This window comes from Conger conger, chromosome 18 (genome assembly GCF_963514075.1).
Source record: "Conger conger chromosome 18, fConCon1.1, whole genome shotgun sequence".
NCBI lineage: Eukaryota > Metazoa > Chordata > Actinopteri > Anguilliformes > Congridae > Conger > Conger conger.
Window position 1 is genome coordinate 7,533,570 of NC_083777.1, and position 18,368 is coordinate 7,551,937.

At 44.5% G+C, this 18,368-nt stretch overlaps 1 protein-coding gene across 1 annotated transcript in view; it reads right to left on the minus strand.

Annotated features, from left to right (window-relative positions):
* The window catches only part of LOC133118591 (formin-2-like), a 61,027-nt gene that overhangs the window by 34,947 nt on the left and 7,712 nt on the right, over positions 1-18,368 (minus strand). Inside the window, exons 2-7 of the mRNA XM_061228699.1 lie at positions 18,166-18,326; positions 17,621-17,741; positions 16,848-16,909; positions 14,470-15,410; positions 13,490-13,634; positions 6,804-6,891 (exon numbers count right to left, since the gene is read on the minus strand). Of these exons, the coding sequence (XP_061084683.1) occupies positions 6,804-6,891; positions 13,490-13,634; positions 14,470-15,410; positions 16,848-16,909; positions 17,621-17,741; positions 18,166-18,326 (1,518 nt within the window). The remainder of the gene's footprint in view (positions 1-6,803; positions 6,892-13,489; positions 13,635-14,469; positions 15,411-16,847; positions 16,910-17,620; positions 17,742-18,165; positions 18,327-18,368) is intronic.

Genomic DNA, 18,368 nt, shown 5'->3' on the forward strand with positions numbered 1-18,368 from the left:
TGACTGTTTTACTTAACTGACAGCACTAGGAATGCAAAGACATTTACTCCACGATACAAAAGGTTGCTGTTTTGATCAAGGAATACAAGTAATGTACCTATTGGATTATTAATTACAGCACGGTATGCCACAACACAAGATCTTTTTGGCTAACACTGACTACAAGTTGGCTTGCATTCAGAATGCCAGAAGAAAGGCCAGGCAGGGTTTCATGATTAAATTGCACAACTTTGGCTGCCAGTATTACTAGCATCCCACATCTGCAGGACAGACCTGAGACTTGGCCCTCATCCATACCCAAAATGTTGACGAAAAATACCAGCGTGACTAAACGCCCGTAGAGAGTTCAGAGAGAAACGCATTTCCAGCGAGTAAATCTCAAAGCTTAATTGGTGAAATGTTGTAGTTTCTGACCGAACGTAAGCCATCTAATCTGTTAAACACACTCTGCCTCTGACACTGAAAGTGCCGCAGTAAACAGATGCAGTGGTGGGGTCTGATCGCGAGCTCCGCTGCAACAAGAGATCCTGCCCCCCTACCCTTTTCACACGCACATACTGTCAGGTGCACACCGCAGAGTGGCAGGGCCTGCAGCTGCTCATTAGATGTCCTGCTGAACAATTCTAGCACATTCCATTCCATCTTATACTTACATTAACATCAGCAACGCAACCAGCACACAGTGTTGGACATTTTAGCTCAGATAAGAGAGGGCAAGAGGGTCACCTCTTCGCCAATCAGAGGAGAGATCTTTATAATGGACTAAACTTGATTTTTGTTTACATTATCATTTTGGCAATCGGTTATCATGATCATGAATGATACCCAGACATGATGCTCAAATTATAGTGAAGGGGTTTAGGGCTGCAGAACCACCAATAGAGATGAAACGGACGTATTATTCCAGATTTAAACATGCCTTCCCTAGGCAGTGTGAGGATTGTGTGAGGCGGAAATGATTCAAATCTGGTATTGTCACTCTTGCTGTCAGCTTGCTCTGATACGGCGCCAATATGTGGCTGTAAAGTAATTTAACGCCAGGAGCATACACCATCCATTAGCCCCCATCTTCTCAGCACCCATACGGGCAGGAGCTTGTTGGGGAAAAACTCATACATTGTTCCCAAAACAGCTGTCTTCCTGAACCCCCTGTTAATCCCCCTCCTATCAGGGTGCAACATCCTTTACGGCACGGGAAGGTTTCAGGAAGCACCGCCTGCTGGGCCCAGACATTATTCTCTTGGACCCCCCTTCATTACTCCCTCCCTCTCATGTCTCCCCCATTCCTCAGTTTCCCTGAAATTATGCATAAAGCATTGGATGTTTCATGGCAAAGTCAGTTTAGATAATATTCATGTTTGGTATTATTCTGAATGTTTCAGTGCAACTGGTGCAATGGTCTAATTTCTGCAACAGCATACCTTGGACATCACAACTGCCCAAGAACCAAGTGGAAACTGTGTGGAGCTCTGCCCCAGTGAAAGCCATGTGCCTCAACCCCCCTGATCAAATCTCGCTGCCTGGGGAGGCCTGGCTCCAAATTCCAAATGGTTATAAGCGCCAGATGGTTCATTGCAGACCCATTTGAATGGTCAACATCAAAGGCCTGATTTTGGATTTAAGGAGACCAAACCAAGCAATCTTGGAGGAGGCAATCATACTCCCATGCACATAACTTCTATGTACAGGGGGTCTGTATTTGTTACCAGGTATGACTTTTAAGACTCTGTGATTTGGTTTCTTTTGTAATACTTTTATGTATATTTTATCCATCCATCCATTATCTGAACCCGCTTATCCTGATCAGGGTCGCAGGGGGGCTGGAGCCTATCCCAGCATACATTGGGCGAAAGGCAGGAATACACCCTGGACAGGTCGCCAGTCTATCTCAGGGCACACACACCATTCACTCACACACTCATACCTACGGGCAATTTAGACTCTCCAATCAGCCTAACGTGCAAGTCTTTGGACTGTGGGAGGAAACCGGAGTACCCGGAGGAAACCCACGCAGACACAGGGAGAACATGCAAACTCCGCACAGAGAGGCCCCGGCCGACGGGGATTCGAACCCAGGACCTCCTTGCTGTGAGGCGGCAGTGCTACCCACTGCACCATCCGTGCCGCCTATGTATATTTTATTTGTAATTGAATGTGATTAAGTACGTAACCTGCCTGGTAAAATAAATTGTTATACTTGATTTGTGTGGGTTCCCTTACTGACACTCAATGTTACACAGGGAATGCTTGGTTACCCCCTCGAGTTGGTCTAGGGAGGATGTAAATTACACTTAATGTATCACGGCGTATTGCACCCGTAGACCTCTGTCAGTAAGTCACTCGCCTCCGCGTGGTAGTTCATTCATGTCGAGAACAGCCGTAGCTAATGTTGGTCTTCTTGGGACCCTGAGCTGCAATCAGCCACACCCAAAAGAAGCCTGCGACCTCTGAAATGACTGCAGATATCTAGCCAGCTCATGAGACATTCACATAACGGCTGATATGACATGCGGTGGAACCAGCAGAGGACTGTTCAGAAGAGTACATCTCAGTACAGGATTCCTATAGCGATCAAGTAAAAATCTACCAAAGGTAGATATCTAATCTAAATTATTATTCAGATGGAGTCAGATAACGAAGGTGAATGTATTGGCCCTATTGTGGTGATTCTTGGTCAGCTGTGGGGTTTTACAATTGCAGACAGAGCACGTGTTCCTCACTGAGGTACAAACTCAGGAGAAAAAGGAAAAGGTCACTTCTGATTGAAGTTGATGTTTCAGCTTCATTCCAATGTCTGACAGTTTTGCAATCGCATATCCTGGGGCACCAGTACAGGGATATGAAATGAATCACACAAACTGATCCTCCACACGCTAAAGGCCAGAATATTTTGTGCTGTAAACTGGAAAAGTGTAGCAATGTTTTACATCAGTGTTTGAAATCTAGCGAAGAACTGTGTGATTACTTCACCAAAACTACAGCAGGGTGGCGTGTAGTGTGGTTTTCCTCAGACATAAACCCTCTCCTTCAGCCAACAATAATTACCCATCATAAATACATATGCACACTTTTGCAAAGCATAACAAGAAGGTCTGTGGTTATCATACTGCAATCCAAAGGGGTGGAGGTCTGTCATTACATCAGTCACTAAGACATGAGTCTGTGCAAAATCTCCAAACAACAAATTATCATATACGAGGAGTCAAATTTGAATTCCATACCTCATCAAAATATTTATATATATATATTCATCAGAAGAAGACACAGAAATAAACAAGACAAATTAAAAATAAATATAATCAAAGAATAGCATACATACACTCAGTGAGCACTTTATTAGGTATTTATGGGTCTTATTTTTTCGATCTATTAAGTCTTCTGCTGCTGTAGCCTATCCACTTGTGTGATCAGAGATGCTCTTGCTCTGCATACCACTGTTGTAATGTGTGTTTATTTGCATTATTGTCACCTTCCTGTCAGCTTTGACCAGTCTGGCCCTTCTCCTCTGACCTCTCTTATTAACACATTCCTGCCTGCAGAACTGCTGCTCACTGGATGTCTTTTGTTTTTTTCACCATTTTCTGCAAATTCTAGTAACGAAAATATTTGCATAACAAGCTGGTGAACAGGTCTACCTAATAAAGTTGTCGCTGAGTGTACATGCTGTCTAATTATCTAATATGTCAGCTGTGTCTCCCACTTCCCCATTATGTTGTGCAGAGGGAAACACAGGCCTGATATACAGTAACTGGGGGGAGGCGGAAATTCCCAGGAGGCAGAAAATTGTTGTATAAACCATTTCCACTTCTGCACCGTGCCGACCGCAGATACACATGCGAGGTGGGAGCGCTTTGTTCATGGGGTTCTCATTACGAAATCAAACAGAGTGCGGTATCAGACGGAGGAGGAAGTGTCATGCCGTTCCTCTCTCCGGCCCCCTCCCCTCTCCCCTCCCGCCCGTCTGCCAGCTCCTTAAACACCGCAGAGCACCCCCGGGCGCCAGCCCTTTATGACTACCCTCGCCTCAAAGCGTTTGAGGAAGCCCGGTAAACATTTTATAAATCAGGCTGAGGTTTGAGTCCCTGTTTGACAGCGCTCCGTCGCTAGACCTCGGCGTCGTGACTCACTCCTGAGCGCGCTCAGAACGCCCCGGTCAGGGGGTGCAGCAGAGTTCCCGTTCTCTCTCTGAGCTCACATCCGATACCTCACTGCCCTGTAGTCACTCTGTAGACATAATACACCCATGGCATTTGCTGGCTATATCTGCTATTACACAGAGAAATGTGTAAAATAAACTACGGTAGGGTAACTCTTATTGGGTGCATGTGGTCCCTACTGGCTGCATATACTGTAATCCATTGATATACTGTAAACTCTGTTAGTGTTGACTTAGCAGTGTTAATTTAACACTGAGAATGCATCTGTATGGAGCCTCATCACAGGTGAGTGAGGTCACAGAACCCTATAATGGGTGTCGATATTGCATACTGCCATCAATCATATACTGCTCTTAACCAATCGAAAGGTTTTCTTCATAGAAAAAAACACTATGATTGGTTGAATTCAGTGAGTCTTTGACTGCAGATTCTGAGACCTGCACTCATTCGCATTGAGTGAGAAGTGTCGCCCCCTGCAGACAGATACAGGTGAGAGTGAGATTTCTGCCTCCACACCTGCAGTAACTATGGCCCTTATTGTGGTGCATACTTCCGCATGCCTGACATCTGGCTTAATGACATTAATGCATTTCAATCAATACTTCTACAGACAATCGTTACCTCGACTGAGTGCTGTAAAAGAGAGTTGGCATTATTGAGTGTTCTATTCCACATGAAGGTTTACCCTGATTAAATATACAGAAGAAAATGAACTAACTATGACACTACAGCATCAAGGCACAGTCCCAGCAGGATTCTACAGCCCTGACTGGTGCAGAGAGCTTCATCACATTAGAGTTACACAGCCTCCAGCAATACTGACAATACAGTTCTCACACATCGGAAATAAAGCCTGAGGCGAGAATTACACTCATCATATAGCTACATATAGATGATAAATAGCTGGCGTTTATACAGCGCCTTTATCCAAAGCGCTGTACAATTGATGCTTCTCATTCACCCATTCATACACACACTCACACACTGACCATGATTGGCTGCCATACAAGGCACCAGCCAGCTCATCAGGAGCATTTGGGGGTTAGGTGTCTTGCTCAGGGACACTTTGACACACCCAGGGCGGGATCAAACTGGCAACCCTCTGACTGCCAGACGACTGCTCTTACCACCTGAGCCAATGTCATCCCCACATAACCTCCAGCAATGCAAACACCACACTCGGAAAGGATAAATACGCGATCTCTACTAATACAGCAGCACTACAAAGCATTGGTGAATCTAGCTCACAGTGCAGTTATACTGCCCAGGTCACATGACCCCAGTACAGAAATGTGTACAGGATGAACAGGAAATCACAGAAATACATGTAGGGGAGAGTGGGTTAAGTTGTGACACTGTTCATTCCTCCAACACTACCTGAAAGATGGATTAGCTATTTTCTGTGAAACTTCATTCTTTCATTTGGCACTTATGTCATTTATCCCACTGTGATGTATTGTGTCAAATAAATGTAAGAAAGTGAAAAAAGTGTGACAGTTAAATATTGTATGGAAGCTATATCAAACTGCTGAACATTTGTTCTTCATCTGAATTCTCTGTACTGCACTGAAAACTTTCTCTTCATGTGTAACATGGAGCTAAAAAAATCAGTACTGTACTGTAGCTTTCGCTAAATGTAAAGCAAATGGTTGTAAACACACAGCGTTTATGATTCCTTTATGATGCACTATGAAACAATATAAACAATCAGAGATACAGTATTTGTGATCAGTCTAACATCGACCAAATAATGCTACTGCCAAGAATGAACTAGGATATTCCTTAATTATGAGTATGTAATCTCATATGTCTAGTCACCAGAAGAAATGTGATAGTATTACTGGACACTGGTGTGACGAAATTGAGGTGAATATATATGCAATGAATGCTGCAAGTGACAAATTTCAGATGTGGTACAATAATACTCTCAGAGCAATTTAAGTGAGCTAATGAGCGAATAAGTGTGAACAAAGCGTTCGGAAAATGTGGCTCTCATAACTATGTTTATACTCAGGGATAATAATTGAGCTGGCAGGAAATAAGCTCATGATCACAGGAAGATGGTGCGTACTCATTGCCATTCTGGATATTTCAACACCGAGGTGTTCACTGAAAAAGCACCGCAGTATTTCAACAATGTGAAAAGGAAATTGCAATTAGAGATGAACAACCACAGACATATTTCTGATGTGACTAAATACAGATAGTCTTTTCTCACTAACATTAGACAACCTATTTAAGTTGAACAAGACTTGTTTCTCCAGTCTATTTGGTAGGAATTGATAGCAGGTATAGGGAATTCCTCTTTTCAGGTCATGGTATTGCATGAGGTACAGTCTGAAGCACGTTTCTTAAAGAAGGCTGAAGGAACACTGCCAGGTATATCACTTGTGACCAGGCGGAGTTAAAGGAAATGTGCAGGCTGTCTGGGTGCATCCTTACAGGAATACCGGAATTGTTTCCACAGTGATTAATAAAGGGGAGACTGTCTGGGCAGTTTGACTCTGCGGAGACTGTATAGTGTGATCTCACTGTGAGCTGCAGAGGCCACAGTAATGCCATGGGTGGAGGGGAGTTTGGTTGGCAGCTCTGCGTGTGCTGCAACACAGGGTTAAAGGTTAAAGGTCAAAGGTCAATGGGACTCACCATGCTGGATGTCCTTCATGTCCAAATGGAGGCTGGACATCAGAATGCCCACTGCCTGGGAGCGCTTGTTACTCAACAGCTTCACAACCTGCAGGGCACAGGAGCAGCATGCGTAAAGATTACGAAACCAAATGAGGTTTCCAAACTGTTTTCTTAAGATAAATGACACAATTGAATCGATTTTGACATTTTTATATCTTAATTATTGCGCTTTTTTAATATATTGTAGCAAAGAGAAAATTGTGTCATAGCATAGGCTAGGGCACTGAGAAAAGCGCTAATAGGTACAAAAGAAGACATTCAGTGTGCAATATTTTTAAAAAGGAATTTCACATCAACCATCAGAATGGGGAAAAAATCTGATCGCAGTGATTTTGACCATGGCATGTTTGTTGGTGCCAGACGGGCTGGATTGAGTATCTGAGAGACTGCTGATCTCCTGGCCCAACTGTCTCTAGGGCAGAGGTCACCAACCCTGGTCCTGGAGAGTTACTGGGTCTGCTGGTTTTCACTGTTAATCTGCACTTAATTAATCAATTAGAGCAGATGATTACACAGTTAACTCACCTCACCTGGTCACCTGGGTCTCAGCAGGGTGCTGATTTTAAGGTGAAAACAAAAACCAGCAGACCCAGTAGCTCTCCAGGACAAGGGTTGGTGACCTCTGCTCTAGAGTATACTCAGAATGGTGCGAAAAACAAAAAACATCCACTGAGCAGCAGTTCTGCAGACAGAAACACCTCGTTAATGAGAGAGGTCAGAGGAGAATGGTGAGACTGGCCAAAGCTGACAGGAAGGTGACAGTAACACAAATAACCACCCATTGCAACAGTGGTATGCAGAAGAGCATCTCTGATCACACAATGCATCAAACATCTAAGTGGATAAGCTTCGGCAGCAGATGACTAATAAGTTTTAAAAATAAGTCTAATACCTAATAAAGTGCTCACTGAGTGTATATCATGAAAGAGTGGGATCTGCATCTGTTGGCAATATGTTTCTCCTACTGCTATAAATTCAGCTCCCAAGCCTTTTGACTTTACGCAGGTACAGTTTCATCAGAGTGGTGCACCATGAATATGAGAACACAAAGCTCCTCAAACCATGGTTCCTGGTTCTGTATAAATAGTCAGTCTTCTCCGTACCGTGTCACTGGTTGGATTTTAGCCACGTAGAGACAAAAAGGTTCATAAGAATGCACTCGCTGCCCCATACAAGCACATTTCAACTTCATCTTTCAACTTTCAACTTCAAAAAAACTTAAAACTTCAAAAAAAATACATTCAATGTGCTCTGCAAAATTATGTCGCAACCCAAACAATTTTAAATGCACGAATGTTACCGCACGTCAAGAAACATTTTTCAGTGAGAAACAATCGTGCCACTGGTGGAATTCGATCTGATATTAATTCCACATCAAAAAGAACCTGAAGAAAATGTGGTTGGGTGATAGATGAAAAATGACAAAATAACAAAGATGTTGGAAGTATAAAACACAGAAAAATATGTCATTTAAAGCATAATCATAGCTTCATCCATTCAACATGAACATGCTCTTTCCCAGAAGGTGGGAGTCGTAGGACAAGCTCTAAGATGGAGGAAAGAGAGGATGAAAGGAATCAAAATATTTCCCTTCCAATTCTGATGTGCCCATGAAGTTTCATCTCTAAAGTTTTTTAGATATTTTTACAACATGAGATAATGAAATAATAATCATACATACATACATATAAAATAGTAATCTCATAAAAAGCCCATAAAATCTCTTCAGATTTAAAAACCACTACACAATGCCCTGTATATCGCTCCATTTTTTCACAACATTCAGCAAAACATCTTGCAGTCACAAAATAAAGAGAAGCTTCTTCCATCAATCTCTGTCGGTGGAGAGGTTTTAACATGGACCGCAAAATACATTTAAACAGCCATGTGGTACTTCAAAGTTGAGATTCCTTCCTCAAATATTTAGTGGTCAATTGTTGCAACAACCAGAATACCAAAACGTATAATTTAGCAACACAAATTGCTTCCATATTTGGTCATAAAAACAATGTTTTGAAATATGATTGAGCAAAACTGTAAGAAAACATATGTTACAAAAACAAGGAAATGTACCTTGAACATTGGGGTATAAAATATTTAACTGTGGCCATGCCCATTACAGTGTGCTTGTCTGACTTGTTAGGCCTTGATTAAAACGAGCTCGGAGCATTTTCACGTAAAGCTCTGGGAACATGGCTGGGGTTTCAAACGATGATAAAAACAGCTTGTTGTCGACGGTTAACCCTACAGATCGCGGTGTGTGCCATCAAAGCGCGCCTGTCCGTGTGACGCAGACTGGAAGCCGCGCCATCGCTCGTGAAGTCTTCCTCCTCTTACGCATCACACAAACCACAGCCACAGAAAAAACACTAAACACGGAGCGGCGTAATCCCTGTCTGAGAGCCGGTCGCCTACATCACGGACCGCCGCTCTGTGCTTCAGCCAAAACAAAGGCCTCAATTGCTGGCTGACCCCCAGAATACCCATCGACCAGGTAACCACCAGGTAGGGCTTCTACATAATATGTCAAATTACAGACACCATTTTGTAGCTTTTTATTTTAGCAAGCAGTAATGACCTGATTATGAGGGAAGGCTGTAAACAGTGGTAGGGTTTTACCAGCTGCCTGGTACATCAGTTGTGGAGGATGAGAAGCAAACTGTGGAAGTATTCACTTGTAGGCCTTCATCAGAAAAACGAGCAGAGCTCATTTTAAATACTGCAACTTAAGGGTCCTACAAGTGTTTGCACACCTCCCACACAAACAAGCCTGAAGGGGGCGCTGCAGCATAGAAACACAATTTTGAATGTAAAACAAAATTATCCGTACAAATAAAAGTTAATAGATAACGTATTTTAAAATAACAAAAGATTGCTGCAGCATGCTGCTAGCTTTTGGCATGTACATGGATCATGAATTCTAACTGCAGTATTGACCAAACAGCTGTATTACTCTAGATATTTCTCACACCTATCGACTGAAACTGGGTTTGGTGGCCACTTGCATGGAAAAAACTGACATAACACAGCACTGGTGTGGGTGCCACCTTAAATCAATTTCCCAGTAACATGACACAGTGCTGTGTGGGTGCCACCTTAAATCAATTTCCCAGTAACATGACGCAGTGCTGTGTAGATTCCACCTTATCCCCCCCCCCCAAAAAAAGGAAAATAATGTGTGGAAAATAATTAGTGTTTGTGTAGGCAGCACAGTTTCCCAGCAACATGACACAGTGCTGTGTAGGCAGAATCTTCCAGCTTAAAGACAGAGTGTTGGTGTGGGTGCCACCTTAAATCAATTTTCCTGGAACATGACAGAGTCCTGTGTAGGCAGTACCTCAAATAAATCTTCCAGTTACATGACACAGCGTGGCGTAGGTGGCACCTTAAATCTATTTTCCAGAAACATGGCACAGTGCTAGTGAAGACACTCCCTTAAACACATTTTCCAGAAACATGGCACAGTGCTAGTGTAGGTGCCACGTTAAATCTATTTTCCAGCAACATGACACAGTGCTGGTCTGGGTGACATCTAAAATCCATTTTTCAGTCACAGAGGAATTCACTTCTTCCATCTATTTTATATTTGATCACATGCTGTGAAGTGAAATACAATACAAAGGGTTAGTTTTTTAACAGTTATGGTGGAGCCTGCTTAGCACAATTAATCTCCGGAGTATTCCTATTTGGCATTTGTCTGAATACAGCATAACATAAATACTTAGTTACTTACTTTTAGGACTCCAATTTGTTTCTGAACTTTTCCAAAGTCGAAACAGCACAAGGCTATCAGTTAAGCCTCCACAGACACTCATATCTGGAGGATATGTGGTTCTAATTTTAATCAAAGGATCCAGTGAGCTATTTTCCCCATTGTAAGCTCTCTTCTATAAGTCACTTTCTGGCCTCCGTTGCCCGAGTTGCATGCAAAACACATTTTAATGCAAAACCCTGGATCAGTATTTCTGAAAGGTCTGCAGTTTCCGCCTGACGTCCTCATTAATCCGTACCCCGGAGCAGAACAACTCTGCATTTCAGAGGGTCCGCAAACCCCTCAGCGTTCACTATCAGTTTAGATCAGAAAGCAGCCCAAAAGACAAATTTGTTCTCCATTAGACAACGCGGGGATAAATAAACAGAGGATGGCGGGGGACAGACGTAGGCCTCAGGCTGCCGTCACATCTATAACGGCTTTGATCAGCTCCGTCCCCACTGCAGCTCGGAGACAGCTGGAAACTTTCACCAAATAAAAATAAAACTATCTATGAGGACAGGGGTGGGGGTGGGGCGGGTCAATTCTGTTCAGAAATCTGTATACACCTTATAAGTGTAGCAGGACAATTTGGGTATTTAGCAGACAGTCTCATTCGAATCATATGCATAGTTTGTGGCTTCTACCTGCAGTTCATGGCCTTTATATGTAATTCAGTCAATGCAGATGGTCAGGGTTAGGTATCTTGTTCAATGAGACAGCAGCAGCTTGCAGCACTATTATGTATTATATATAACTTGCAATATTATATATAACTTTCCCCAAACTGTGATGCTGAACTGCCGTCCCATTCAGGAAAATGTGCCGATGGTCAAACCCAGAGAAACTAAAAACAAACATCAGAGCAAAGATGGTAGAGTGGAATAAGATATCTGATTCTGAAGGTTACTGACCCACCAAACTCTCAAAGTCACGGTACTGCCTCAGGCATAAACAGACAAAAGAGGTACATCCCTAAGGACATCATTAGTACATTTCAAACTCCACTTCTTTCATTTTTTGTGGATATTGGTCGTCTGGAAGTGTTCTTTTTTTACTTTATTAAAAATGTCTCAAATATAGTGTGGTCTCAGACATGACAGTATGACAATGAATGTGCAAAGCTAGAGAAAAGAAGATGGTAAGATTACCCTGACACACAACACACCACAACGGTGGTCAAGACTCATTTTAAGACTGCACCCTTTGTAAGATATGTAACATTGCACATTATAACACATTCCAAAACTAATCCAGATTCATATGGAGAATCAATACAACTGCAATATGAATTTTATTGTCGACCTCATGGTACAAAATGATACATCTGATACGATTTGTTAACGCACAATTTATTTAAAAAAATGCTGATTATAGTGTATTACCTTGTATAGTCATTCACCCCTGGAGGCAGAGCTAACTGTTTTTAAGCACACTAACGGTCACGGCTAAGTGTTGTTAAGCACACTGTAGTCTCACTGTTCACTGCTGTAAAATCCAGCTATGACCACCTTGACATGACCAGCTTCAAGGTGGGGGCGACATTAGCTCAGGAGATAGGTCTGGCACGACACCTAACCCCCAATTACTCCCGACAAGCTGGTCGATGCCTTGCATGGCAGCCAATCGCCGTTGGTGCGTGAGAGTGTGTTTGGATAAAGTGCTATATAAATGCAATCCATTTTCCATTACCATTTACCAGCTACCAGCTGTTTCAAAACCTAGCTTGAGCAGTTTTTTTTCAGCAGGGTTGTTAAGCAGGCTGTAGCAATCAAGCTAAATTATCTTAAGCTTCATGGTTTGAGCGGGCTCCAGCCTTCTGTGGCCCCTTGTCCTGTAGGGGGGCCGGGCCACACATCCCCACTGAAAGGGGGGGAGGGAGGGGACCCAGCCCTGGGAGAGGAGGTGGGGCCCTGGGTTCCAGAGGAGGGGGAGGGGGTAGAAGACAGACCTAACAATTTTTACGAATGGGGGAGGCGGGGAGGTGAAAACCGGTCAAGTTTCCAGAATCTTCTGAGCCTACAGAAATCTGAAACACTAACGTCTGACCTGCATGGTCTCTGGCTTCCTTCAGTCAATGCTTACTGCAGAACGGCATGCTGTACTGATTTACATGGAAGCACAAGCCAGAGGAAGCCACATGACCAGCTGGGCTACCCACAATGAGTCTGTGCCACAGTCAGACTGCTGTTCCACTCCCCACATGCCAGCCAATGGCTCTTGGGTTTATCGCTTTCATGAGCAATGGGAACAATCCCTCATGCCACATAGTCTCAGCGTCTATATAAATTCCCTGTGTCCTACCCGCCCACAGTCAGCCATGCTTGGCAAATCCTCAGTGACCATTATACAAAGCAAATGGGACTGTAACACCATCCAGGGCAACAACAACAATCACTGGAACAGTTATGCCAATAGTCTGGCACAACATTTTTATCATAAGTTCTCGCCTACTGAGGACACAAAAACACGTTTTTTGAATTTTCTTTCTCCCCTTTAAAAGGGGATACGCTCTACATTACATTACATGGCATATCATGACAGTTGATTAATGTCATTACATTACATTAATGGCAGACGGTCTAATCCAGAGTGACGTAGAGTTGATTAGACTAATGTCAAATCATGTCAAGCTTGGAGCTGGCCTGAACTGGTCAACCAGCTAAACCATGTTGAGCTGGGAGCTGGCCTGAACTGACCAAACAGCTACCAACTTTTTAAAACCTAGCGTGAGCTTTTTTTCCAGTAGGGTAGTGATTCAAAATCCAGTAACATCAGCCTTAGTTAAGAGGTACGCAGGCATTCAAAGTCCAGTGACATAAAACTCCAAACTACACTTCCCATCAGCCCCGCTCCCAGATGTTTGCAGCTGTAGCAGTGCAGAGGGGCTCACCTGTTGGGCCTTTGACTTTGTGATGGTGTCCGATAGAGGCTTCTTCTTCTCTTTTATTGTGCTTTTGGAGAAGAGGTCAACAAACTCCTGAAAATCTACGGACGGCTCCTCGACACTCTCCCACACCAAAGGACCACCCTTTTCACTTGTAGAGAGAGAAAAAAGAAGAAGTTTTTTGCAAATTATAATACAATATTAAAAAGGCACGCTTTGAAACAACAAGGCAAATCTGCAGCTCCAATTAATAACTCCATATCGTAATACTGAATCAGCCACTGGACATTTTGGAGTGTTCTGACGTTCAAGCTCTATGCTAATGAGACAGCTTGGTTCTTGGATCTTCAGCTGTAAAGGTAGAGTAGTCTCTGTTGTTTCAGGTTATTCCAGGCATGTTCAAATACAGCCAGGATGCAGAAATCATACTCCATGTCCACCTCCCCTCAAACAGGTACATTAAATTCCACGTCATCTCAGTATTGTCATATTGAAGTGATGTGTCCTCTAGTACATGGGACGGCTGTGCATATTGACACTTTTCCATATTTCCTTTTGCTGATGTTATGCTCTTTTTCTGCAGAACTGTAACATTTTGTCTATATAGCTGCAGAGTATAATAACATAGTGCAGCTCATTGGATTGAAATCTATGATTTAGTAAAAAAAATATATATATTTGTCATATATATATTTGTCAAAAACTCAATATCCTTTTTTTTTTTTTTTTTTTTGGTTTAGCACACATTGAAAGTTCTCATCTGTCTCTAGGTACTGTCAGAGTTAAAAAGTTTCATCAAGAGCAAGTAGGTTCAAACCCCCAAGTGATGAAATCATTGGTAAACTGAAAATTCCAATTTTGGAGGTACTGTATCAGGTTTGTGCATGACATAGATGAGATAGACCCTGGAGCTGGTTCTCGTTTGATGGGACTGAAATGAAACATATTGGTAATTCACACAGGTGATGAATGGTCGGCATGATTACTTTTTGGAATGCAGCTGTATCCGTGTCCAGTACAGGGGCTTCATGGGCCGAGGGGGCTCGATGGCTACTTTCCGTGGCCCCTTGTCCTGTGGCGGGGCCAGGCCAAACATCCCCGCCGGCAGGGGGGGAGGGGGAGGGCCCATTCCGGGGAGAGGCGGTGGGGCACCGGGACCCAGGGGAGGGGGAGGTGGTGGAGGAGGTGCCATCCCGGGGAGAGGAGGTGGGGGTGGGGGACCTAGGCCAGGGAGAGGTGGGGGTGGAGGAGGTGCCATCCCGGGGAGAGGAGGTGGGGGTGGGGGACCTAGGCCAGGGAGAGGCGGGGGTGGAGGAGGTGCCATCCCAGGGAGAGGAGGCGGGGGTGGAGGAGGTGCCATCCCAGGGAGAGGAGGTGGGGGTGGGGGACCTAGGCCAGGGAGAGGGGGAGGAGGAGGGGGGCCCGCAGCTTGTCCTGGTAGTGGGGGAGGGGGTGGGGGTGGCACCTGCATGACGCTGCCTGGCAACGGGGGAGGAGGGGGCGGCACTGGCAGTCCAGGTAAGGGAGGGGGAGGGGGAGGGGTAGGGGGTGGGGCAGCAGGTACATCAGGTAGGGGAGGAGGAGTGGGTGGGGCTTGAGTTCCTCTCTGCAGCCGACAGGTACAGGTGAACCCTGGCGTTTCCTTAGGAGACGACGACCTCTCCAGGAAAGGCACTTTAAATGAAACGCTCTCTTCCACAGGCGATGTCTGCACTGACTTGGCCTCCAGGCTGCTCTCGGTCTGTAGGCCGACAGCCCTCAGCTCTGCCCGCCCGCTCCCCCGCGCCTGCTCCTCAGTAAAACCGTCCGTCTCCAGCAGAGGGCACTGTTTCTCCAGCCGCGCTATTTTGGCCCGTAAACCCTGGATGTTCCGCTGCAGTTCCTGAATCACACTGACGTGTTCCTCCTTCAGCTCGCCGGATTCCTCCTGCAGACGAGAGGGAGACAAAAACAAGGCTTCGCCGTGACTCGCAGAACGTTTGAAGTCCGCAACTTTCAGGCCGAAAGAAAAATCCCCCTGAGGAATTGGGGAATATATGCGAACGTGGCACAAAGGAGCGATGTCTCGGCGTGTGCGAGACGTCAGCCTTCATGTGGGGCAGTAACATAAACACTGTCTGGGCTGCTTCCACGCAATGCTGATCAGCGCTTTGAAGATCCTGCCACCATTTCGGCAACTCACTGTGACAAGAAAGGAGACAGACGCTCGAGTATGTCTCAGCGAAGGAACAGGAGCGCTCTTTAGTCCGAAAGGGAGGGGGCTGACAGGAGAGAAGCCTGGTACCAGCAGCCAGAAATGTAGACTCTTTAAACCAGTTTGTGGACGGAGAGCCTAGTTTTCACTGAGGGCATCAATGATGTTAAACATCAAAATCACCCAAGGCCCAGGGACTGACTGCAGTGGGGGAGGTACAGTGTTTGCCAGATACTGCAGTTCTGGAAACAGCTGTCATATGGCTGAATGACGGCATTGATTCCTACTTCATTCTAGAAAGGAAAGTATTAATACAGTAATTTCCAAAATTAGCTCAAGGGTTTGGTTGATTAATCTAATTAAGTAACGACTATTGTCAATTTGCCGTTTATGACAAAGGTTATAACAACAGTGGCCGTAACACAGGCGGCCTGTAGTGTAGTGTAGCATTGTGGTTAAGGCAAATGACTAGGACACCCAAGGTCGGTGGTTCTAATCCCGGTGTAGCCACAATAAGATCCGCACAGCCGTTGAGCCTTTGAGCAAGGCCCTTAACCCTGCATTGCTCCAGGGGAGGATTGTCTCCTGCTTAGTCTAATCAACTGTACGTTGCTCTGGATAAGAGCGTCTGCCAAATGCCAATAATGTAATGTAATGTAATTCCCAATCCTCTGCAAAGGACACTACTGAAGTGGAATGCATGCCAACAGACTAATAGGACACTGACAGTTACTGTATAAATGTGTATAGATTCAGTAAATGAAAAACATTAACAAACATTTCACTGTCCATAAGCTGATGCTGCCCTCTGTTGGAGCAATACAAGTATCACTACATCCTGAAAACACCAAACACAAGTCATTGCTGACTTATCAGGTTATCAGCTTATCGACAGGTTTTTCAATGCTTTATCTCCAGATATTAACTGGTTTTTTATTATTATTTTGATGACATTTAATTTCACTGTTTTCATGCTTTGGAGCAGGTTGTGTCTTTACTGTCAAGAGAGAGAGCTTCTCTAAGCAAACTTAAATTAGCCATAAATAATCACAAGATGGTGATATTGGCCAAAACAGAAATTGACACTGATTACGGACGGGAGGTCAGAGTGAAACAGTAGTCACAGTCCATGTAGATCTCGTCATGTGAGAAAGGATGATATGACGGTACCTGCTGTTCCTCTTCCTCCTCCTTCCTCTGCTTGTGTAATGCCAGGATGACTGCCTGATGCTCTGAAAGAAAGAAAATATATTCATAGAAAAGCGACGATGCTCCAATCCTCACTGACATCCCATGGATATAGACTATAACTCAGGGAACAGATGAAAGCTTTTATCCACAACAACGCGGTGACAGAGTGGTTCAAATACAATCACGCACACAGACACAACCGTCCATTTTGGGCCACAGGTGCCAAAACTACAACAGCAAATAAGGAAATAAATACAAAAGGAAATAACTACAAACAAGCAAATACATAAACAAATACATAAATAAATAAATAAATAAATAAATAGCTTACCCGTTTCATCTTCTGCAAGTTATAGTGCGAGAATGCAAGGGAATTTCAATTTAAAAATGTCTTAGCCTGACAGAACAGGGAAGAGTGTCAGGGGCTGGTATCCCTGAGTACAGAACAGCAGGGTACAATGAGGCGAACTTTCTATCCAAGCTCTCCCCTCTCCCTCACTGACAGTGATTAAACCTACAAGCTAGCAGATTCCCCGGGTGTTTAATAAACTGCCAGTTTACAGATAAAAAGGAATGAGAGATAGTATTAAAGAAAAACAGTTCAAAGTACTTTTTAAATGAGAAGAACACAGGAATAATCACTGGATATTCCCTAGGAATGAAGCTGAAATGGAGCATTTACGTAGTTTTTTTTCCTGGTGACTGTCGAGTGGTTGTAGGGCATTTTGTGGTTCTAGTATGTGTGGACATACCTGCCTCTGTGTACTTCAGGCCTGGTCTGGGGCCCCCTCCTGGTTGGGTCAGGGGCCACTGGGCCTGGCTGCGTCCTGGCTGGGGCTGACCCACCACAGCCCAGGTGTACAGCTGATCTCCCTGAGCAAACACAGAGCATAACAACACTAAGACACAGCACAATGCTACGCATCTCATATAATACATTACAATGCATTACAATGCTATGTTATGTAATAATATATTTACTTAATCAATAGGGGGAAGTTTTACATAATTTATTAGATTTGAAATATGAATGACAGATCCGGAAAAAGCTGAATATGCTCGTGGTGGTTAACCACACACACACATGCGCAGGCACACCCACATACATACACACACACACACACGTGCACGCACACCCACACACACACACACACACACACACACATACACACACATACACACACATACACACACACACACACACACACACACACACACACACACACACACACACACACACGCTCTCCATCTTCCCATGAGTCCATAAGAAGGCATGGTGAAATGCAACGGGTCTCACATTAAATTTTGGGGCCTCCTGCACCCCCGGGTCCCCGTCCTGCTCCCGGACACAGCCGCTGAAGGGAAGGAGGAGTCCCGAGGCCAGAATGCGTGAGCAGAACCTCTCAGCCTCCTGACACGCGCCCTCGTCCTGCCGCACCTTCTCCAGCAGGGAGCGCCCTAGAGCCACGCAGCGAGGCCAGTCAGTCACGTCTCTCAGAA